General features: G+C 41.4%; 2 protein-coding genes across 2 annotated transcripts in view; both read right to left on the bottom strand.

Annotated features, from left to right (window-relative positions):
* abca7 (ATP-binding cassette, sub-family A (ABC1), member 7) overlaps positions 1-10,880 on the bottom strand; it is a 29,497-nt gene extending 18,617 nt beyond the window's left edge. Inside the window, exons 1-17 of the mRNA XM_085433108.1 lie at positions 10,806-10,880; positions 8,961-9,052; positions 8,621-8,714; positions 7,257-7,398; positions 6,664-6,788; positions 5,349-5,467; positions 4,710-4,907; positions 4,529-4,621; positions 4,130-4,367; positions 3,803-3,942; positions 3,285-3,401; positions 2,988-3,185; positions 2,649-2,854; positions 2,237-2,413; positions 914-1,136; positions 498-719; positions 124-328 (exon numbers count right to left, since the gene is read on the bottom strand). Of these exons, the coding sequence (XP_085289234.1) occupies positions 124-328; positions 498-719; positions 914-1,136; positions 2,237-2,413; positions 2,649-2,854; positions 2,988-3,185; positions 3,285-3,401; positions 3,803-3,942; positions 4,130-4,367; positions 4,529-4,621; positions 4,710-4,907; positions 5,349-5,467; positions 6,664-6,788; positions 7,257-7,398; positions 8,621-8,714; positions 8,961-9,026 (2,563 nt within the window). The 5' untranslated portion in view covers positions 9,027-9,052; positions 10,806-10,880. The remainder of the gene's footprint in view (positions 1-123; positions 329-497; positions 720-913; positions 1,137-2,236; positions 2,414-2,648; positions 2,855-2,987; positions 3,186-3,284; positions 3,402-3,802; positions 3,943-4,129; positions 4,368-4,528; positions 4,622-4,709; positions 4,908-5,348; positions 5,468-6,663; positions 6,789-7,256; positions 7,399-8,620; positions 8,715-8,960; positions 9,053-10,805) is intronic.
* A 1,649-nt stretch (positions 10,881-12,529) lies between these two features.
* On the bottom strand, positions 12,530-22,765 carry LOC146692866 (amyloid-beta A4 precursor protein-binding family A member 3). The gene is made up of 11 exons (XM_085433109.1): positions 22,473-22,765; positions 19,541-20,546; positions 19,165-19,195; positions 18,903-19,048; positions 18,585-18,671; positions 16,819-16,995; positions 15,566-15,745; positions 14,484-14,696; positions 13,705-13,824; positions 13,355-13,495; positions 12,530-13,269 (listed from the first exon to the last, which is right to left on the bottom strand). Exons 2-11 carry the CDS (start codon positions 20,531-20,533, stop codon positions 13,198-13,200), a joined length of 2,160 nt encoding a protein of 719 aa, XP_085289235.1. The 5' UTR covers positions 20,534-20,546; positions 22,473-22,765; the 3' UTR covers positions 12,530-13,197.
* Between the last annotated feature and the right edge of the window lie 454 nt (positions 22,766-23,219).

A 23,219-nucleotide genomic window follows, 5' to 3' on the forward strand; every position in this document is an offset into this window, starting at 1 on the left:
ACAAACAAAAGCTTCCAGTTTGAGACACAGGACAGAAGACCGTGGTCGTCTCGCACTTTTTAACAGATAAACAGATGTAAAATATCTACAGCATAGCTAAGATAAAGCAGGAAACATCCATACCAGGAAACACTGCTTCGATGTACCAGGCAGCGATGGCATAGATGAAGGCATCCACATACAACATAACTATGGAGACAGTGAAGCTGTATCGGTCTCCCTCCACAGGGCTGGAGTGCAGGTTGTACCACTGAATGCCCACACCTTGCTCTTCATACTGAGAGAAATACTCACAACCAAAGCCAAAGGCCACAGGAGAAAGGAAACTCTGAGAGAAACAGACAGTCACATTACACCCTGTTAAATCATTGACTGACATTCATAAATAAAACTAAGCACTCTCACATAAGGCCCATGCTCATATTTAACAATTAAGGGATTCCTTTTCCCTATAAAATGTTCTCTGATGACTGCACCCTATCATTTTTTTTACTTACAGCTAAGATTCGGTGTGTGCTGTTGAGGTGGTCTCTCCAGGCGACACACAGGACGTAAGGCAGGTAGAGTCCGAAGTAGATGAGTCCCCCGCAGGCAGCTGACAGGTTGGCCTTTGAAAAGAAGGTGCTGATGAGGAAACACTGCATGATGGTGGCGGTGGCAAAAGCTGTGAGGAAGAAAAAAATAACGGCTGGGTTGCTGTACGGCAAGATGTCGCCCCACTGCAAAAAAACCCAAAACATGTTAGTCATCACGAGAAACTATAAAACACTTTAATACACAAATCATTTCCACTAGAAAAATTCTCTCATTACTTAAAAAAAATATGACTGCAGACTTTGTGATGTTCACATTTTCCTGTTCAGCCTACAGGGTTGCAATGTAGTGTGCGTGTGATGACGGATCATCATCTTGCCTTGAGCAGAGCGATGAGCAGTGCCGCAGAAACCAGGAATGGCACTATGCTGCTGATGAACCAGCTGAACCAAAGTGTCCCAGTTCCTAGACCCATGATCCTCATGGTTTCCTTCAGCCTCGCCTCCTTCTCGTACACCACACCTTTGATGATCATGGCCACAGAGTAGATCCACGCCAGTGTCATGAAAAGCGGCAGAGAGCGGTTTAGCACTCGAAGAAAACTGTGGGGAAAATAACCAAAGACGAAATGCGTGTGCTGATGTTAAACCAGTGATACACGGAAGGCTACAGCAGCAAGTGTTAAACGCAAAAATGTGACAATTATGAAGGCTTTCCTGAGCTGCACTCCAACAGCCCTATCAAATGAACTCGGAAACTCACAGACACCCAACTTGTTATTACAAGAAGCTGATCTTGTTGCACTCTGATATTATACTCAGCTTCCAAAAACCAAGCTCACTGTAAAATATTAAGTTGGGTTTTTTCTATACATTTTTTTTAACTCTGTTTGGATCGTGCCTATAATTATCTTTTCGTCCATGTTTATTCTCCAGCTTCTCTCTTCAGCAGGTTTCTTTAGTAAAGGTACTACTAGTTCTACTACTTCTAATGATTTTTCTAATACATTTAGTATTAGTTTATAAGTTAGCTTAAGTTAGTTTATAAAAGCAGAATTAGAAAAGGATGGAACAAGTGTGGCTTGTTTGGAAGGGATGATAGCACAAAGCTGGTTTGCAAAGTTACAAGACTTCTGGAACAATGTCCTTTGGAAAGACCAAATCGGAGATGTTTGGCCACGATGCACAGGACCACATCTGGCAAAAACCAAACACAGCACATCAGCACTAACACCTTAAACCAACTGGTCATGGTGATGGTGGAGTAGTGGTTTACACTTTTTTGGTAGCCACGGTGCCTGTCCACCTTGCAATCACCGAGTTGACCATGAACTCATCTCTCCACCAAAGTATTCTAGAGTCAGATGTGAAGCCATTTGCTTACAGCTAAAGCTCGGCCCAAATTGAGTTACGAGTTTATGATCCCAAGCAAAAATCTACAGAATGACTGAAAAGGAAGAGAATAAATTTGAGATATGAAAGAGATTTTCCTCGTTGTCATGGCTTAATGTTTCCCCTCAAGGACAGCAGATTCAGCTATCTCAGAAACACAGAGACAGGGGCTGACAGGTTAAACAGAGACCTCTCAGTTCTGTTCGGATCCAGCATAACTCTCTCTCCTCACCTACAGCTGCTCTAGACGAAAAACTCGACTATAGATCAAGAAAGTTCACAACATCCATTTACAACTGCACGCCACTCACACATCGTCCACATAGCAGGGGTAGGGCATCTGCTGGACGTAGATGCCGGTAGTCTGTCGAATCCCGGTAAGCACTCGGCTCACCGCTCTCTCCACCAGGTCTTGAACATACACGAAACCACCCCAAATATAACGCATGTCACTGAAGGGGTCAGCAGCTGGACCCGGATCCCAAAACCTGAAGTTAAAAGAAATCATGAAATCAAGAATTAAAGTGCTAGAGAAACCGTCCTAAGGTCTTCCTTGTTTCATGATGAGGCTGTCTCAGTATGGTTAGTTTAATTACAGCATTATCCAGAACAAACAATAACAGCAGGAGCAGCCCTGTGTTTAACTGCTGTAAAGTGTTGGTTAAAAGGAATAAGCTACTGCTGATAGTAATGAACTATAACAGGAACAGTACTTCTCAGTACCGGTCTTTGAGCTTGCTGGTGCGGGTCACATCATCAATGTCCATACGGATCTTGTATGTGACATGTGGGGGCAGCTCAGACGAGGAAGTGTTGGGCAGCAGGAAAACAACACCTGCCCAGAACTGCCTGTCCTCTAGTAGTTCCAGCGCTCTTTCAATCAGCTGACCCTCAGTTTCCAGCCCCTCCAGTTTGTTTTGAGAGAAGCACTGCAGGAGACGAAGGAAAACATGCAGAAGATATAAACAGACAATCACAAGGAAGGTGGAATTAGGCTTTAAGCAAACTTCACTTTTCTATTTTATTAATATTTAAAAATAAATAACAGCAAAGGAGGAGAACCTCTGTGACTTGTGCAAGAGTGGAGATAGTTTGGTTTATGTCATTGTAGATGTCCAGCCAGGTCAGCGGCGCTCCGGGCCTCCGTGGGATATCTGGAGAGGGTGTCGATAGGAAGCGTGCGATGCGTGAAGCTGTCCAGGGTGTGTCTTCCAAACGCAGGTTAACCAGTACTGCAATCTCTGGCTGCCTTAACAAATCCTATCGCAAACACATACACAGACACATTATTATGACTGAAAAATGCTGAAAAATGCTATATATTTCACTCTTTCCTCTTGTAGTGAGAGAAAGTCTGACCTGTAGCATCTTAACCTCCACACTGGTCTCCATGTAGCTCTTGATTTGTGGTCCCACCTCAAGCCAGGCTTCATTTAGCTCCTGGATAATCTGCAGGTCTTCAAATGTTTTGTTCACCTTCAGCGGAACCGAACTTAAAGTTAGCTTAAGAAGTCACGTCTGACACATCTTACAGAAGGTAATATTAGTCAAGGTTTCCTTTTTAATTTAATTTTTTTTCATATAATGTCATATTGTAAGATAAAGACCTTAAAATAACACAAGGAAAACCCCAACTATCAGACAATCCTCTATGAGCAAACACTTGGCAAGCGTGGAGAGGAAAAACTCCTTTTTAACAGGAAGAGACCTCCAGGGAGGGGCAACCACGTGCCCTGAGTAGTTGGTGTTGGGGGGAGGAAGACAGGAACAAAAAAAACCACTGTGGAAATTGTTTGAATTTTGTGGATGAAAACCTAAAACATCCTGGTCTGAAGACACCTTCTGTTTATAAAACAGTGAGTATAAGATTGCTGTACCTCTTTCATAACTTGCTGGATTGCAGGAGTGTTGGGTGTGTAGAGGAGTTTTCCTATGAACAAAGGTTTGATTCCTCTCCACACAATGCGAGACAAAGGGTTGGACTCCAGCGCCTGGATCAGATTTTTACAGAAGGGAGCTGCAGGAAGCAAAAAACCCACCAAGCAGGACAATCGTTAAACAACACAGGTGTTTCTCAGTGGGGTTGTGTTGATTTAAGTGGTGCAAGTGCACCCTGAAGTACAGAAGGATCAAGGCCTCAAGCCAGGTCTTGTCTGCACATATTGCCATTAACATCCTGCCACAGAAACTGCACAGCGTCTTACTTGTATTGTTGTTGTGTTCCACATTCACGTCCTCTGTGCCATTTTTGCCCAAAAAGGACTTGATGTCATTGTCTTCATACCAGTTAAGGGACGGGATGCGTTCACCGTCAAGTTCATGGTGACCGCACACGATCTTTGAAAAAGCTCTGAAACTTTCTCTGGGCATTGCTGTGCGATTTTCTGGAGACAGGACACGAAGAGCTGCGCTCATGTCTGCAAAACTGGAGAGGGAGGAGATCTGAAAGAAGTGAAGAAGGAACAAGAAGCATAGAAGAGGCAGAAATGAAGGGCGAAAACAGGTGAGAGAGAAATACGACAAAAAATGATGAAGGTCTGATGGTCTTGAACTGATCATGTCCAGTGTGATAGAGATATAGACTGAATCTAATGTGCTCTTACATCATCCAGGAGGGCAGTGAGCTCCTGGGAAACTGAGGTGACAGCCTGACTGATGGCCCTGAGTTCTCCAGCGTTGGCCATTAGACGGTCTCTCTGACAGGGACAAGAGGTGGCCCATGTTACTCGTGCTGCTTTGAATTCACTAAATTTCGCGCTGGTTTCTCCATCAGCCGATGCTTACCGTCAAGAACTTGGTCAAGTCGAGCTGAGACAGGAAAAGGCGCTCGGTCTCCTGCAGCACATCAGCTGGTAAGTAACACATCTGGGTCTGAAGATCAGTCATGGCGGTTTCTCCTCCATCCACCGTCAGCAGCTGTTCTAGGACACTTCTATTACACACCATGTCCTTTAGCTGCATCTCCGCTACAGCCAGTGTAGTCTGGGGTGGACAAAAACGTTCTTTTAAGGATGTTTGGCCATCAGACAAAAACAATACAAAGGTAATATGCTTGCTACTGACCCAACAAAAAAATTCAGTGATGCCTTAAAGGGAAAACTAACAGTTTACATTAAAATATCATCACAAATTACATGACTTTCCTGTAACAAGTTACAGTAACTGCTTTTCAGCACATAATGTAACTTTGGTGGCAGCAAACACCTCAAAGACTTGTTAGTGACAGAAATCTTATTTTCATTTTGGATTATATCTTTCTTCTTCTTCTTCTCTCTGTAATAAATGTTATTTATTCTGTGTAAAATTTTACATTAGATTGGTTTATATCTTTAATCCTAAAAGGGATTAACCACTTAGGCCAAAAGAGTTTTAGTTCTACAGAGCAGATAATGGGTTTATTTGTGATTTAAGCCGGTAACCAACCTGAAAATTAAGTCTAGCATTCAGCAGTGTGTCCACATTCACAGGTGACATACTGGCATTGGTCAGGAGGAAGGTGGAAAATGTCTCATTTGGTCTCAGGTATTGTTTTACTGGGAGATCTGCAGTGGAAATACACAGATTAAGATTACAGCCAAAACCCCACAAAGCCCCACAAATCAAAGTCCAAGCTAGAATCAACACTTAACATCTAGAATAGAGCTTGCAGCTGAGTTTGCAGTATCAACACTTTAAACTTAAAGTTAGCACAGTTAATTTGTAGTTTTTTCAGGTAGCACATGACGTCCGATAGTTTCTTCCTTTTCATACTGACGTGTTTGATAGATTTTAGCCTTATTTTCTATTTTAAAAAAACGATTTTTCCTGCTGCTGAGAGTAAAAAAACACAATTACAAACTCATAAAGTTAAAATGCGACCAGCTACAGGGAGGCAGAATAGAATCAGCCCGGTTCCAGTCACTGGTTCATTATTAATGACTTGCAGGTCACAGAACAGTGCAGCAGCTTTCTCCATTGTTTGCTTGTATGATTTCTGCTCACATAAACTCATCGATACAGGCTTCATCATTTGAACTTCCTTCCTTATATTTTTGTTTTTCTTATCTAGAAATTTAAAACTGGTTCACCAAGAATAACCTTCTTTTTCTCTTCTACTTGTCTCCTGTGAGGTTTAACTAAATATTAATTTCATCCTTCCAAACAGTTACCCAAATGAAACAGTGCAGCAGGTTCTTTAAACTAAGACCTGAGCACATGTTAATGTTTGCCTTGCTGTAGAAAAACAAAACACTGACAACCTGCTTTCATTCAGTCTCTTGTTCAACAGGGGAAGTAACTCAATATGACCGAGGCAGGGCAAGCTAAGCAATCACTATGTCCTGCTTTCACAACAGCAATAAGACACAATCATTCAGCTGTGCTTAAACCACACGTACACATACTGAGTAAGGCCTGCTCAGATACATCAAAGTTAATCCAACATTCCTTTCTTTGTATAAATTCTTGTTTTTCCCCCCTATTTCTTTTAAAAACAAAGAAGGTTTTTGCATTTGTGTGAAAAGCGGGAATAAAGCGCAGCTACATGGCAACTAAACCTAAAGAAAAACCCCCAGCTAAACATTGACTTTATGTAAAGCTTCATGTTCTGCCACAATGACTGTACTTATTCATGACTCTTTCTGGCTAATGGTGCCCATTTAAGAAAGAAATTCTAAACTGCCCCTCTTCAAAGTTTGCCCTCAGTTTAATATGTATTCCTTGGATCAATGCTTCAACAGATTGAAACAAGCTGCAGTACTTGGCAGGGCTCCACTTCTTTGTCCCAGCTTCCGGACGCTCTCCATTAGCTTCTGAAAGCCGGCGAAGCTCTGATTACCACTGTAGGCCAGAACGGCCTGGACATCCACTAGAAGCCGAGACAGTCTGGAGGAAAACAACAGTGAGATTGAGAGTGTGTGTGATACTTAATGACAGCAAACACTGACTTCATGTTTGTATACAGACCAAGTCTATTCAATCATATTGCCTGCTAGTCCTAAATTTGCCTTACTTTACTGTACACTGTTGTGTACAGTAAAAGAATGCAAAACTGTGAGCTTTTACGTCATATTGCCTGAAGACAAGTGTTCTGATTTCCTTCAGAAATATTTTAAAACTATTCCTATAGGATGTGTTTATATAAAGTCGTGCAATGTATGCACATTTTTGCAAATGAGCTGAAAGATGCAGGTGAGGTTGCTTTATTTCTAAAATATACTTTTACTTACAGTTTTTCTTGTTTCAGAACACTTGTAATCAGAATACTAGTACTGTACCGTTAAAGCAATGATCCTACTCTAAACTGCACCACTCTAGGTGGTTGGCCATGTTTTTAATCTCCGATCTACCTACATGGAGTTGTTAAAGTTGCCAACTTGGCCGGGTGTCTCTCCTGGTGTCTGGCTGTGGAAGCAAGGGTTGTTGATGTTGCAGATAATGCCCTGAATCCAGGGCAAGGTCCCTGCTGACGGCAGGGCTTTGTTTGGAAAGTGACCTACAAGGAAAGAAAAGGAGATCAGCCTGAGCCACAAAACAATGAAAATACTGTAGAAGTGACCTAAAATACATCCACCAGGTACTAGACTGAGCAATAATCCTAACATCCTATCCTAGGATTCAGCTGTGTGTTAAAACAGTGCCACAATCTTCCCATTAGTGGACATCCCAGCAAATCCACCTGTTTCTTCCTGTTAAAAGTGAGTTTTTCCTTGCCACTGTCGCCAAAGTGCTTTCTCATAGGGGGTCATGTGATTGTTGGGTTTTTCTCTATATGTATTATTGTAGGGTCTACCTTACAATATAAAGAGCATTGACGTGACTGTTGCTGTGATTTAGTGCTATATAAATAAAATTGAATGGAAGGTCTGACTATGCAATGTTCAGAGAAACTGCAAAACAGCCAAGAGCTACATCTCATACTGTACAGGTCTCAGTTAGCGTGTTAAATGCTAACGTTCATGCTAGTGCAATTTAAAAAAGACTGAAACAGTTTGTCTTGTTTTGGAAGGGTTGCCACGAGAAAGCCTCTTTTCCATAAAAAGAAGATGGTGAAACAACTCAGGTTTGTAAAGTTTCATCTGAACAAACTTCAACTTCATAGGTGGTGATTTGTTCAGTTCTCCACCTTTATTGACGCTAAAGGTGATGAACAGCAATGCTGTGAAGAGTGTGACAAAATCTCTCCACAACCCTAAGAGAAATGATTACTTCAAGTTATTGCTGCTAAATGTGGACCTACAAGCTAAGGAGTCATGGGTGGGCTTAGTTTTTTACCGAACTGCATAAAGTCCTGTGACGACCTTTCTCACATGGCTGTATATATATGTAAAACTTTAACTTTGTTCAGCCTTACTGATTGTGGTCCAGTGGAGGCACTTGGAAACATTTCGTGTAGGTTTCATATTTGATACAGATCTAGTCTAGTTTGGTCTAGTTTACATCTTCTTAAACTCAAAGTTAGTGAGATGTAACTTTATCATGCACAGACTAACTGCCCATTACACTCTGAGCTGGCATGCTGTGTTTTCTTAGGTTACCAGTTATGTCACTACATGTTTATAGAGAACTAATCAAAGCAGGTCAAGAACACAAATGTGCGTGTGTGGCACAAGACTCACTCTGAGTGAGTTAATCCTCTTTAACCAGTTGGCAAAAGGCCATTTTTAAGACGTATAAGCGTGTTTGTGAAGAGACACAAATATCCCAGCATCACTCACATTGGCTCTGTTTGTAAGGAGGGTGCGAATGACGGACAGAGATAAGGATGACGAAGAGGAAGAGAGGCCAGAGGAGCTCGATAATGAGCTGGATCTGCACAAGAGGAGAGCATAAGAGGTGTTAACAGTAGGTCAAACGATCAGTGACCTTTACGGGCCAGGACTATAGCCAGCAATGAAACTGACAAATAAGTGCTGTGATACTTCAGATGGTGATGTATACACCGGAAAACTGAAGAATGATCTCATGTACTGTGCAGTCTGTGTCTCGTTCATTATGCTTCCTTATAGAATCAAACAATCTCTTGCTTTTTATCCTAAGTAGTGAAGATGTGATCACCTTGTTCCTTCTGCGGTACGTGATGTTCTTCCAGAGCAGGAGGAACAGTTGTCTGAAAAAACCCATCGCTCCTACCTGACCATGACGTGATCCTGGAAAAACGGTGGGGAGAAGAGGACAAGTTCATCAGGGCAACTATGAAATGTACGCAAAGGAGAAAAGACAGACAGAGCCAATACTGCAATCATTGACAATCAAAAACACAGCAGGTAAAATAAGTCCTGAATACTTCACTAAAGTTCTAAGTAACCTGAACAGACCGTATTCTCCTTTTATTTCACAGGCTTGTCTAAACTTTGCAGGAGCACCTGGTCATGCCCTGTTTCTGGTGAAATTATGTACCTTCCACTTCCAAATTATGGCCCCTGATATTAATTATCACTAAGTGGCAAATTACTAATGACTGATTTCAGCTGGTGTCAGGACTTTCCATGCCTTTTTGTATTTTCCCTTTTGGGTGATATAGAAAATTCTTAAAAGGAAAAAGAAGTGTCATTATTAATGTTAACTATGGTATATTCTCTGTATTTGTATAGCGCTTTACTTAGTCCCTAAGGACCCCAAAGCGCTTTACACTACATTCAGTCATTCACACATTCACACACTGGTGATGGCAAGCTACATTGTAGCCACAGCTGCCCTGGGGCGCACTGACAGAGGCGATGATAAATCGATAAATCGAGGTGATGATAAATTGATAGTTATCATGATAAAAAATTATAACTATGATAAATGTTATTAGTGAACACAGACCATACAAGGTATTGAATAATCAGCCCAGATCTTATCTTAAAGACCTCATAGTACCGTATCACCTAAATGGTGCACTTCACTCTGATGTCTTACTTGTGGTTCCTAGGACATTTAAAAGTAGAACGTGAGACAGAGCCTAAGCCTTTTAAGATTAAAAGGTTTAAATATGTAATTTCTGATAAATCTTAAAGTTTGTACAGGATCAGTCGACAATAAACCCTCCCTTAGTTCTGCTGCAATAGGTCTAGGCTAGTGGGGACTTAAATTATGTAGAAAAAAGTTACAGACCTGCCAGCCTTACTATGTGTGTTTAGAGTAAAGGTTTTCTTCTCTGCTCACTCTGATCTGCTCAAGTCAGACAATCCCATGCTTGATCCTGAAATCCTCCTGATCCAAACAGCTTACCTGTCTCACTGTAAGGCATTCACTTTTGCTCAACCATTCGTCCAGAATATGGTCTCTTCTAGATTTAGAAAACAACATAAAGCTGTTTAAGTAAAGCTAGAACTGCTCTGACTAATTCCCTTTGCAAACCTTACAAAACAGTCTGCATCTCTGCGCATGTCAGTGCAGGTGTAGGATGTAGTTTTTATAACCATTAAAGCCGGCTTTTTTAAAAAATATATTTTTCTTTATTTTGACCGCCAGGTTTCTCACGGGGTTGTTATTTCCTGTTTGAGAACAGGAAAACATTAGCAGGTAGCTAATGCAGTGTTGATGTAACAAGGTACAGTAACGTTTCATGCTCCCATAACACAGAAACTACGCATCCACATAAGTTACAACTTTGCACTGCTTGAATGAAATTAGGTTATTCAATCAGGTATTCTTTTCTTAAAGTAGACATGTTAGAGAAATCAAATCAAATCAAAAGTACACTGTAACTACAAGTTTATCAACAACAATATTTAGCGGTTAAGCGTAAACTTATAATATAAGGGCAATAGCTTACAAAAGCTTGAAGAAACATTAGCTTCCTTGTCTTAGCATCCTATACAGTGATGTTGCTATTGTGTACATCAGCTCATTTACGAAAACAGTGAAAAGAAACCAATTTGATTATCTCAGTGTAAAACAGATGTTAATGATTACCTCTGTGTAATAAAGATGATTTTAAAGCTCCTCTCCAGCGGCCGACAGCTTGACATTGACTTCCCAGTGTTTGCGATAGCAGCTGTAAGCAGCGTAAAGTTCCGCCCACACATGAAGCGGATTGGTCAAACACATTCAAACGGGCGTGGCCGTAAAAGCCGGTTAAGAATCCGATTGGTTACTGTTATAATTTCGTAACTGAAGAAACATGGAAAAAAGAGAACTGACAGGTTCACAGGGCTTTAAGTAATATGAACCGTTCCCTTGTGTTCAAGAAGTAATTCATAAAGAAGGATATTTTATCAATACAAGCAACAAAGCATTATAACTTTAGCCTGACATTATTAAAAACATTACAATCACAATTAATAATTCATAAACGGCACCAGTTCATTTTCACTAGACATTGCACTGCTGACATTTTTAAAGTGGCATACCAGTGTATAAGCATCCAATTGATTTTTATGGAATCAGTAGCTGTTTGTGAGTCTGTAGGTGTGAGACCTGATTGACCTGACATGCCGACCAGAGTTCAACAGGTGAAACACCCAGTAGGAGAGCATGCTCTCTACTGATGAGCGGCAGAAGACCAGCAGCAGCAGCTTCCGGTCCAGGTTATTCTTTCTCACATGGAGGAAGTGAAGCTACTGCTGGGCCTTCTTTACCAGGGCGTTGGTGTTATGGGTCCAGATGCGATTGGCGGACGGCTGGATGCCCAAAAATCGGAAGATGGAGAAATATCTCCACTTATGTTTAGTGGGGAGTGACCCTGTTTGTGCCTCCTGCAGTCCATTAGGAGTTCTTTAGTTCGGAGGGCTGTGCCACTGCATATGTCTGTATGTGCCGACTTCTTGAAAGAGTTGCACCTTGACCAGACGGTTCTGGTAGCCATAAAAACAACTTGTGGGATACTTATCACTCCTCCTAGCAGAATTGGTAGAGGTCGTTTAAAACGGTTGGTTTTCTGGAAATAAGCATAATTATCCTCCTGGAACGCCAAGCTGTGTCCAAGTTTCAACAGTCTAGCTGGTGATTTGAGTTGAAGTTGATGAATTTATTCCATCCACTTTCTGCAATGTACCAGTACCACTGGCAACAAAACATGATGTTACCACCACTACGCTTGACAACTGGTAGTAGTCTTAGGTTTGAAAGCCTCACCTTTGCTCCTCCAAACAGCTCAATCTTTGTCTCATCTCACCTTAAAGATTTTCTCCAGAAGGCATTTGGCTCGTCCATGTGAGCAACTTCAAATTTAAGTTGAGCTTGAACTGTCCATGGTGATATAAAACTTATGCCACTGTGGACACTGGCGTTCCAACCATTTCTAATTCATAGCAGGCTTTGTGTCCTTTCATCTTAAAGTGGCAATTTGGGTCTTCTTCCAGACCTCTGCAAAGCCATGACACAGCCAAACAACCTGTACTTAGAGTTGTTTAAACTGATGATCAAACCAGAGTATTGTCAAACAAATCCTTAGGCTAGCAAAGAGAAACTCCAAATTGTATTTAATCACAATTCTAACAAGAATAGGTATTGAACTTCTCAATTTGTTAGACATTGTAGAACCCTACACTGCACTTCTTAAAAGATTTAAGTGGGTATGTTTATATTTGACCCTTGTGGATCAGAGAAAATTAAAATTCAATAAGTCATTAGAGATATAAGCAGTACAATCATTCTACTCTGGAAAAAGAACACTGCAAAGAATTAATTCAAAGCCCAAAATTACCACAACATTTATACCTGTGATGAGTTTATGTAAACGTCTGACCATCAATGATTCAATAAAGCATATCAAGATATTTTCTTATAGATCATTTTAATGAATGTTGAGAACAGTAAAATCTTAAAAATATATGCATCTCTCTATCAAATAAGGCAGTCTCTTAATGTTGCATATCTGCTTCATGTTCGACACAGTCAGAGAAGCTAATGTATGTGCATGTGAGGGGCTGGAAGTACATCACAATGACAGCCACAGACCCTTTGTCCTGATTCAGCGAGGTCCCCCTCTTCAAGCAAATTTACCTCAGGCACACTGGTGCCACACGACAGGCTGGAAGACTAATGAAGTACAGTGTTTCTGACGCTGCTCACCACTAAGTACGTAAGCAAAGTAAAAAAAGCATTACTGCATCTCAGCTACTGCCTGAAATGTAAATATGTGATAAATACAAATGAAGAGCTATTATCTATCCCTGTCATTTTAAAATCGCACTTTCATATTCAGATGTTCTTATTGTCCTAAAAACATGCAAAACTGATCCGGTTTGCAGCTTTCAGTGGTGTCACAACAGCATGTAACACACTTGCATAATATTTTCAGTTTGGCAAAAGCTCATGAAGTTTGAATACTGAAGAATTTTTGTCCAGGTGAAACAGGAAGTGCTCAGAGAAACACTGGCTGCTCTTGTCCTGTTAACAGTCGATACGTTGAAGCTGGCATCGTCTTCAGGTGGATCTGCACAGACAGAGAGAAGTCTCATTTTAAAGTGTAATGAACTTGATTATGTTATTGTGAATGTAAGCATTAGATTACGTCTCACCTCCCCTACAGCGTTTGTCAGAATCTGGATGATCTTATCATGGGGCGTTGCAACGACGCTCTGCCCGTTGATTTCAATGATGCGGTGCCCGACGCGGATTCCTCCTCTCTCTGCTATACCACCCCGCATCAGACTGCAAATCTGCAACCCAAGGACAGAAAACTGCATGTTTATAGTTCAGAATAATTTACTTGTACCGAGTGCTACCGACCTTTTAATCCAAACACGTTAATCTCTTAAAGCTATCTGGTAAAAACACTGTTGTTCTATTGCTGGTTGCTGCAGGCTCAGCGCCAAGCTGAAGGGGTACGTCACATAATGACAGATGTGAAATATGGATGCGGACGTACAATGCCATCTTCCACGCTGAAGCCCAGCTGAAATTTCGGATCTGGTCTCCTGATAATTGCCATGGTGACGGGAGGACAGTGGACGATGCTGAGCCTCACATACTTCTTGCTTTTCTGATCCTAAGTGGGGAAAAAAAGGTGAAACAACAAAAAGGGAGGCGCGATCCAGAGTTAGAGCAGTAAAACTTTACTGAGGAAAATATGCAAACTATTCACCCAAGTGTACCTTTTCACCAAAAGTTATTTCTTTTTGTAATAACTTTTGTGAACGTTTACGACATGTTTTCATCATTACAAACCTAACATTGGACATTTTATTGGGGTCAAATTGAAGGAAAAGTATGTGCAGAAAGGTGAAACCAGGGATTGCAGCACAATAAGGGTTTTATCTTCATTACTTTAGTTTAATGATCAGTGGAGGCCAAAATTATAAAGGAAACTAAAGTTGATAAACTGCACAGCATTAAGTAACTATCGTATTGTGTCTTTGATTAAGTGTTTCAAAGGTATAAACTTCTGTCAACTCGAAACAACGAAAATGTTTGAAACACTGAATATCAGCAGCAAGTTTTGCTTTAACAGTTTAAGTTGACAGATGCTAATGTTGGTCCTGTGTGGACCTACAGTGCCACCTGGTGATCCTAACTTGCATATACAGCACAATAAAGGCATTTAATCTGCAGCACAATATGTTTCTTTTGTTGTTGTTGATGCCTTTCTTCTCATCTTTATTATGACCACTGAAATTTGAAGTTTGTGTCATTGTGTGTCCTACTTACGCGGATGATGTTCTGGCAGGTGGTGATGGGCAGACCCACGAGGCTTGTCCCATTGATGGACATGATGCGGTCTCCGATGCTGAGCTCACCACAGCGTTCAGCCGGGCCTCCGTGGAGGAGGTTGGCCACCACCACTGTGGGGAGGATAGAGCCCCAGCCCGACTCAACCACCGCCAGTCCCAAGATCTCCCCCGGAGCCTTGGTCATGATTACCTGATCCACAGACACAGAGAGACTTGTAATATATCAGTGGTTGTTTTAATCAGAGCTCTTTTTTTTTTTGGCTTGTTTTTTTTTTCTCTCCTGCAACACCTTCTATTAATACTTAGAACCACTAAAGGAAAGCCCCTGCACACTTCTAAACAACATGACGAGATAAGGAAATAATAGATGAGGTGCAGATAATATAAATAACAAACAGCTGTGCATATATAAAACACACACTTTGAAGTGTGAAGTCTGAAGCAAACTGCAGACCATCTTGTGATGGGATCACACCTGCTGATCCCATCACAAGCTGTCAGACCATAATCACCCACAAACCCAGTCTTTGCTTTAAAACTCTGCTGCACACCTTTAAAGATTTGTGAATGCATCTTGCACGGTTCTGACTCTTGTGTTGAAAATACCTGTTCAAACAGGTATTTGCAAATTTGCCAAATCTACCTTTGTGCTACTTTAGGACAACATGATGACACATTTGGGCATTTTGATACATGATTTGCAGTAAAAGGGGGGCCTGCTTTGGAATAAATTGAACACGTTGGCTAATTAGTCACTGGTCTATCTCAGTGAAACTTTGAGCACCTTCAGCTCCACCTTTTAGTCAGTGCCACCATCTCAAAACCATACATCATAGCAGGTCTCCTTGTAAACGTTCCCTTTCACTCTTGCTGCTATCCTCCTGTCAAAAATCAGCCCTGACACTCGTCTCCACCTGCTCCACCCTGCCTGCACTCTCTCCTGGACCTTTAATTGGCTCTGTGTGCTGCCTTGGTTAGTCCTTTAACTACACAAGCCAAAATTATAAGTCAGCTGTATTTTGTGTGGGTGGCCTTGCAACCACAATCCCTCCTGCTTACTTCTCTGAGGTTTTGAGAGTCAGAGAAGTGGGCCAAGTCTCCGTTGTAGAGTTCCTGACTTTCCAGGTAGTCGCTGTACTCGCCGGGCCTCAGATCGCTGGCCTTGATACCGTTGGCCTGGAGGAACTGCTGGTAAGCCACTCCAAACGCCTGCCCGATAGCCTGGGCTATGATCTGAGCCTGCAAACAGGAGGAGACAGACAAAACTGAATCAGGGTTCAGCACTGTTGTTACAGTCATGTCTACTCTACATTTAAATGCTAGGGGCATTTGTTAAACAATTTTTTCCCTAGACTTTTCCTTAATCCTCCATTTAAATACTAACAAATCAAAGCAAATGTGTTCGTTTGTAAAGACAAGCAGCCAAAGGGTCATACAACTTGATACCAGAGCATCAACACAAAACACTATCTTTAATGCATTTTATCTGAATTTCTCTGAGAAGTTCTTGCTACACACACATATAGCATCTGCTGTAAACATGAGTTAATGAAAGTATTTTGAAATGATCTTAAACACGTTAAATAAGCTCAGTTTGAAAAAGCTCTGAGCAGACGCGGTCACAGCCTTCAGCATCCCAGAGCTAATTAGCTTCTAAAGGAAGCTCTTCCTCCCATTCAGTGTCGCCAACTGGGAAACTGGGACGAGAGCCAGACGGTTTTGACATTGAGGAGAACTCAGTGGTTGTCTGAGGAAGGAAACCAGGCCAGCCAAGCTGAAGCTGAAACTGCTGTCAGCAACCGACTTGGCAATTTAATAAGAGATGCAAGAGTGTGCAGGGCGGGAGATGCCAAGATACTGAACGCTACATCTATTTACATTATACTGCGCTGCCGTTTGAGTGAGGGTGTTCCGCAAGGACATGCGGTAACCAGTCTGTGGGCAAAAGTATGTGACTAGGAAATCTGGAAGAGTTCAAAGGGGCTCTGGGAGAGTCCAATGTCAATTTTAGCGATCTTAGACACATTTTAATGCCATATATTTCACCATGTACCTTATTTACTGCATGCTTAATGTGTTTAAACATGCAGTAACCATGCAGCAAAACTGTGTAATTAGAAATGAAAGACCAATATAACAATGAGGCCTGGCTGGACTTGTAAATGAGCTGTTTGGCCAGCAACCAAGCTTCCTGAAAAGCTCTGCTTGGAATCCAGAAATCAAAATATGAGTGCTAAGAAGGAAAGCATCATGCTGATTGCACACTTCTAGTATATGAACACCATATAAAACCCTCCAGTTGACTGACTCACATCCTCAGAGGAGAACACATGGCAGATCATCAAGCACTTCTTTGCAGATGATGACGAAGAGTTTGAGTCGGTGTCACCATCTTGCCCCTTACGTTTCCTTCGTGCCATCAAGACCACGATGTTGTCGATGTCAGCGATGTAAGAGATCATCTGCAGAGCGTGATCCATCATGGCTTCCTGCAAACAGGACATGACGGTGGTTAAGATAAGAAACAAAGACAGGGAGAGCGAGCAAGAAGGTCTGGTTAGGAACCAGCATAGAGTTTAAACCTCCTGCAGATAGGTATTACTTAACATTTTTCCTCTTAGAAGCCTCTCTTGTTAAAGACATTTTTACAGAACTACAGGAATTATATGATAAAGATTGGTGTGTTTGAGAGAGCACATCCCAAAGGGAAGCCCAGGCCTTTATCAAAGTAAATTTGAAATTAAGGAAGTTCCTCATTCTGTGTCTTCAAGCAAAGCAGGATTGTCTGTGCACCCTCACCTCATCAAAACCATTTCTCCAGGCCAAATATGTTATCAAGTTAATGTACCAAACCACTGACCTAGCAGACAAACATACAGACCGAAGGCAAACCACAAACCAGGCGCCTAAGATTAATTCAGGACCGAAACTAACTTGGATGAGAATTCTGAAAAAATGAAAGTAAAGACTGTTGTTTGTTAACATGGAAGCTAGTGGAGCGTTCTTTACGTGAATCAGAAGTGCAATTTCCACAAATATTTGTCTTTGTTTTACATCAAAGTAATTTATAAATGCAATTTTCATTTTACTTTTTATGCCTCATCTGTGTCCTAAATGACAACTTTGGATAATAAACATATATCGCTTGGAAGTAAAAACACTGAATAAGAAAACCATTCATCTTCACATCCATCACTGCAGAATGGAGCAAATGCAAATGGAGCAATGACAGTAGATGACCTACTTCTACTCTCCTAACAATTCAGTAGAAAAAAAAAATAGCTTCTACTAGAGGCCTCATATTAAATCACCACCCAATTCTATATTAAGGATTCCTGCAGCGAGAGCTCAGCTTGAATATGAACATCAAGGAGTGCAATGCTGCTTTGTGTAATAAAAAGTCACCAGCTGTGTTGGGTATGTTTTCAGATGTTTACAACCTCAAGTCTGACAACTTTTTAACACATTTAGCTAAAGTTCATTCTCTCAGAGTACATTTAGGTTTTTGTCTTCATGTTCCATGAAGCCAAGAATCAACTGAGCTTTTGCTGAAATCCATCATTGGATTTTAGTGCTACCAGAGACATTTCCCCAAATGCTTTATGCTATAAGTTAAAGACTGTGCAGATTTAGGGTGGAACCCCAACAATCTGATGACCCCCTTGGCGACACTGGGAATGAAAAAAATCCCTTTTACCAGGAAGAGACCTCCTCCGACAGAACAATGCTCAAGAAGGGGCGGCCAAACCAGAACGAAACAGAGAGACAGAAGACAAAACTAATGGCATGCAGTAGTGATGTATAAACAGGAGTGACAGGAGGCGAGAGGAAAATGCTCAGTGCATCAGCAGCGTTAACTAAGGGATGGTTCGGGGTCACCTGATCCATCATCAAACTATGAGCTTTAACAGTTTAAAGCCTGTTTCTGTCTCTCGAATCCAAACTGGGTGCTAATTCCACAGGACAGGAGCCTGGTAGGCCCCAGGTAGGTCTACAGTCTTAGAGAGAAGTGAGGTCTTATGATATGAGGAGATACAAGAGAGGAAAATGAATGTATGTGGTCAGATGAGTGCAGTACCTGCGTGTCAGTAGTGAGCACTTTGATTCTTTGAGTAGAAATGAACAGATCCACTTCTGTCATTGGTTGGGACTCTCCTTCTGGAGCCTAAAAGAACCACAGAAAACACTCTCATATTTAACCTTAGAGGACAGGTACACCACATGTCTATCCTTAACTTAATAATGACATCCCACCTACTTTAAAACAGGTATGTTTAATAAGAAAAAAAAATCCTTCACTACAACTATAAAACCAGATTTAACATCATCAACCAATGCATTGCACAGCCAGATCATGATAAAAGGTGCATATTTGGTTATTTTGTTTTTAAAGCACCTTTATTCGGTCCACAGCCTCCTGAGCCTGGGCCATACGAGCGTTTGTAGACGGGTTCCTCTCTGATTTGATCTGAGTGGAGCCAAGATACTTGGCACCAAAAATCACTCCATCCAAAAGGTCTTCAGGATCACAAGGACCAGGCACTAAAACATTAGCACATATTACATTAGATATTTGACAAATGTCAAATTTCAGTGAATAATAATAATAATAATAATAATAATAATAATAATAATAATAATAATAATAAGTGACTCACCATCTTTATATGAAGGCTGGTCATCAGCACTCTGCAAAGAAGGCACGCACAGCAAATTAGTGAATTTAAGTCCATGAAAAACTGAACGTGCTTCAGATAAGTTCAGTGATGGGTTAGCTGGTGGTAGGAAAAAAAAAGTATTCTGATTATCGTTTTAGTGTTGCTAAGAGACCAAAGACAGCTGAAGTCAGGACAGATGTGTGGTAGCTCTGGAAACCAGTGATGACTGTGTTATTTTTGACATTATATAGCTTCATTAATCAGCTGAAAAAAAATAAATAAAAAGCAAATATTGGATTAGTTAACTCATCATAACAAAAACGATGGATGACCAAACGTCTCCACCCTTATTATTAGTTTTAGTAACAGCACCAACCTGCTCGCTCTCTGCAGTAGCTTCTTCCTCTGGAGGCTGCTCTCCCAGCTTCATCCACACTGGCTCGGGATACTCATCATCAGGCAGTGAAGTGAGGGAGTCATCCCTGTGCCGTTGTTGCTGACCATTCCCGTGATGCCTCCAGAACCTCTGTGCATCCTCCTGGCTGTAGGAAACTGACACCACGGCGTCCACGTCCCCTCTGTGCGGCAGAGAGGTAGGGCGGGGTGTTGCGCCTATCTCTGTGCACTGCAGCATCCCCAGCAGGTCTCTCTGGTGGCTTTCAGAGAAGAGCAGCCCTTTGGTTTCAGCGCTGTCCTCTTTTATTGAAGAAGGAGCACATGCTTCCAGCTCAGACCGCCTAGAGTAATGATGATTTGATGGCATCCGATGACTGGGATGCGGCTCTTCCTCCATTAGTTGGAGCTGACTGAGCAGGGTGTGGATATGCATATGGTCTTCATCATTTGATCTCCTTTCAGCAGCCTCCTCTTCACCTCTCTTGTTCTTGTGGAGATCAACATCCCCCAATGTCACCATTGCTTGATCTTCCTCTGCGTCCTTAAAGCCCTCAGCCCTCAATACTCCCGCACCTGCTTCAGCCTCGTCTGTCGATTTCGCCTCGACATCCTCAGCAGGCTGTTTAACGTTTCCGACAAGATCCAGCTGGTTCACGTCGACTGGAGTCAAAATGTTTTTCTCAACCAAAGGAAGCGATACTGACTCACCCAGATCTGCCTTGTCGAGACTGTCAGCTGAGGTGGGAAGGCTGGCATCATCCAGATCGTCTGCTGAACCAGCTTCGCTAGAGGTGTCTGACCTCCAGTCTAAAGGTGGAGGCTCGATCAGGTTGTACGAATCCAGATCCTCTGCCTCTGAACCTGGCAGAGCTACTGCAGCCAGACTGCTGACCTCAACCCCCGAGGCTCCATGAACAGGAACCGGATCACACAGCAGGGAGTCTGTAGATGCAGGGAGGCAGTCTGAGTCCATTCTGTAAGAAAGCCTGTCAGAGAAAAACTGGCATTACTGAGCTGAACAACTGGTGAAGTCAGAGATTTTAAGCCAAACTGAGCAAGCGCCTATCCCCATGCAGTTTTCCACACACAGGAGTGGATAATGGCACGTTGTTGAACCTGGTTATTAAAAAGCTGGAGGGAAAAGATGCTCATGCACGATTACTGCTTGTTGATTTTTCTTCAGCCTTCAATACAATTGAGCCTCATATTTGAATCAGAAAGCTTTTAGAACAGTTTGATTACAATAAAAATCTAAATTATTGATTTTTTTTTTTTTACTTAAAGAGTCTGGCTGGCTCCATATTTATCTTTTTATCCTGTACACAAATATTGATCAAAGCAGATCTAAGATGAGGGTCATTTTAGAGAGTGCAGACGACTCAGTTATTGTCAGTCCGCTCCAGGATGACGACAAGTCGCACCTTTAATTAAACATATCTAAGATATGTCACTGACTCTAAGAAATGCACTCCTGTACAAGAGGTCACATCCATTAAGGGTCAGATGGTGGAACATGTTCAGTGTTATAAATATCTTTGAACAGTAGCTGAATTTCAAAGCAAATTAAGAAAGCTTTATCATTTCTACACTGATAGAATCATTATGACTTTATTTTTAATGTGCTCTTATTGCAATCTGCTTTATCCTTGTCTTGGCTCGAGGTTTGTAAAGGACAGAAGTGGTCCAACATGCTGACTGGTGAACCACAGCATCCCTGAACACCAGACACTTACAGTGGTTCGCCGATTTAATTTTTCTTGACGAATCGTACCCTTTCCATTGTAAGTTTCCGTTCTTCCTTCTTGATGATAGTTTTGTGTAAAACGACAATGTTTAAAAATAGCTTTGTTCCAGAAGCCATCACTCAGAAGAACAAATCATAGCGTTGTTACTTTGTGGGGTACATGGTGCTCAAAATTATTATTAGCTCTTGCTTTCTGTATTTTGTACCTTGCTTATCTGTTGCTTCTCTCCATTAAAATACCTCATGACTGCAGAGCAGCTCTGCCTAACAATACAATTAAATTATGCCGAGCCTCAACCAGACTCACAATTCACATGAGCTACCTCCAAAACACCGTTATTAAATATCAGATCTACACAGTGTGTTTATAGTTTCCAGGCTGCATCAGCATGAATGCCTTAGCGAAAAAGTATGCACCATCTATGCACCCTCTTGTCCTCATTTACCCACAAACACCGAAATAGAAAAATCCGTCTCAGGCTTATAGAAAACATCATGCACTCGAAGAGCATGCAGGCCTATAGTGCAACATCCAACAGGCTCAGGGAGCACAGTCCTTCACATCCATGTATCTTAGAAATAAAAACTATCAAACAACTATAAATAACAACCATGTAATTTATTACACCATAAAGATTAGCACCATGGTAATATCAAAACACACCAAACCTAATTTAATAAATGCCATATTTATTAATTATGGTCCTTACTGGTAAAATGTTTTTAATAAACAAGACTCGGGACTCGTCAGCTACTATATTTAAGTCTTTTACTATATTTAACATGTACGTGATCCATCTGGCAGTGCCGTGCATTAAAGAAAAGTTTATGATCCCTCCTTCTTGTACAGATAAGCACACAGATCAGATCTTTTCGACGACGCATCTTTCATGGCGTGAATAATCCACCGTTAGATCAGATAATCATGGCATGTTATTAAAAACACTGGCGCGGTAGTGCAAACAACTGACAGCAGGGTAAAACACACAAACAAGCGAAAATTATTTTCAGGGTGCGAGAAAGACATGAGTTTGGCTAACCGAAGTTAGCAGTTGAAGCAGCCTCAGGCTAACAGCAAAGCTAGCATTTGCTTAACAGCAGCAGTACTAATATTTCAACACTTCAATCAAAATATGAGAGTACAAGCGGCTAAAAGAGAAGTTTTCACCTGATATTTTAAATCTCTGTCGCTCTCTTTGTGTCCACACTCAGACTCCCGTAGGTGCCACGACAGATGAGTTGACGTGGTTTGGAATTTGAACGTTTTCCAAAACTCTGGCTTCGTTTTATTCTTCATACTAATAATACCGACACTGTTAAATTCAGCAATGTCACATACTCCGAAGATGAGACACTTTTAGTGTTTAAAGCAGAGTTTGCTACTCATTGTTGCTGCTCCGTCAGTTGCCGACTGACAGCTTTTATTTATCGGCTGACTCTGTAGTCGTGCTGCGTTCACGTGCTACCGCAGCGTCTCACATCGCCACGAGATAGTTTGTTCTTCTTTTAGTTTCTTCTTCCTCTTTTGCAAATTGTGCAAGTCTACACAAATGACTGGACCACGAAGGGCTACAGTCAAATTTCTAAACAACTGATCACAAACAAACCGTGTACTTTAACCAAATTAAACACACGACACTTACAAAAACCTAACGACGTAGAAGTAATTGGAATATTATATGAATGTGTTTATAAATACAGTTTATGCAGTATTGGGGTCTAATGTGGCAGAATAAAATATTAATCTTATATGTAGGAGTGTAGTAGTTACAAACTCATTTATTTTATTGTTCTTTAGCACTTGAAAGCAACGCTCACCTACGCTGACGTCAACGGGATTTACGTTCAAGTCCCGCTCAATCAAACGTCGAATTTTTGATCGCGAAAAAAGGAAACTTACAATTATTTTACGTGC

This window comes from Copadichromis virginalis, linkage group LG15, assembly GCF_057382275.1.
Source record: "Copadichromis virginalis isolate Kocher_CV1m ecotype Utaka linkage group LG15, C_Virginalis_male_GT1.1, whole genome shotgun sequence".
Lineage (NCBI taxonomy): Eukaryota > Metazoa > Chordata > Actinopteri > Cichliformes > Cichlidae > Copadichromis > Copadichromis virginalis.

What these genes read in the sequence shown, in the direction of transcription:
- LOC146692866 (XM_085433109.1), bottom strand. Translation starts at nt 20,533, where the DNA reads ATGGACTCAGACTGCCTCCCTGCATCTACAGACTCCCTGCTGTGTGAT. An exon ending in ATGTGTTCTCCTCTGAGGAT is followed by an intron (nt 15,746 to 16,818) that starts GTGAGTCAGTCA and finishes TCCTGTTTGCAG; the next exon opens with GCTCAGATCATAGCCCAGGC. An exon ending in TCAGCGTGGAAGATGGCATT is followed by an intron (nt 13,496 to 13,704) that starts GTACGTCCGCAT and finishes CTTGGGTTGCAG; the next exon opens with ATTTGCAGTCTGATGCGGGG.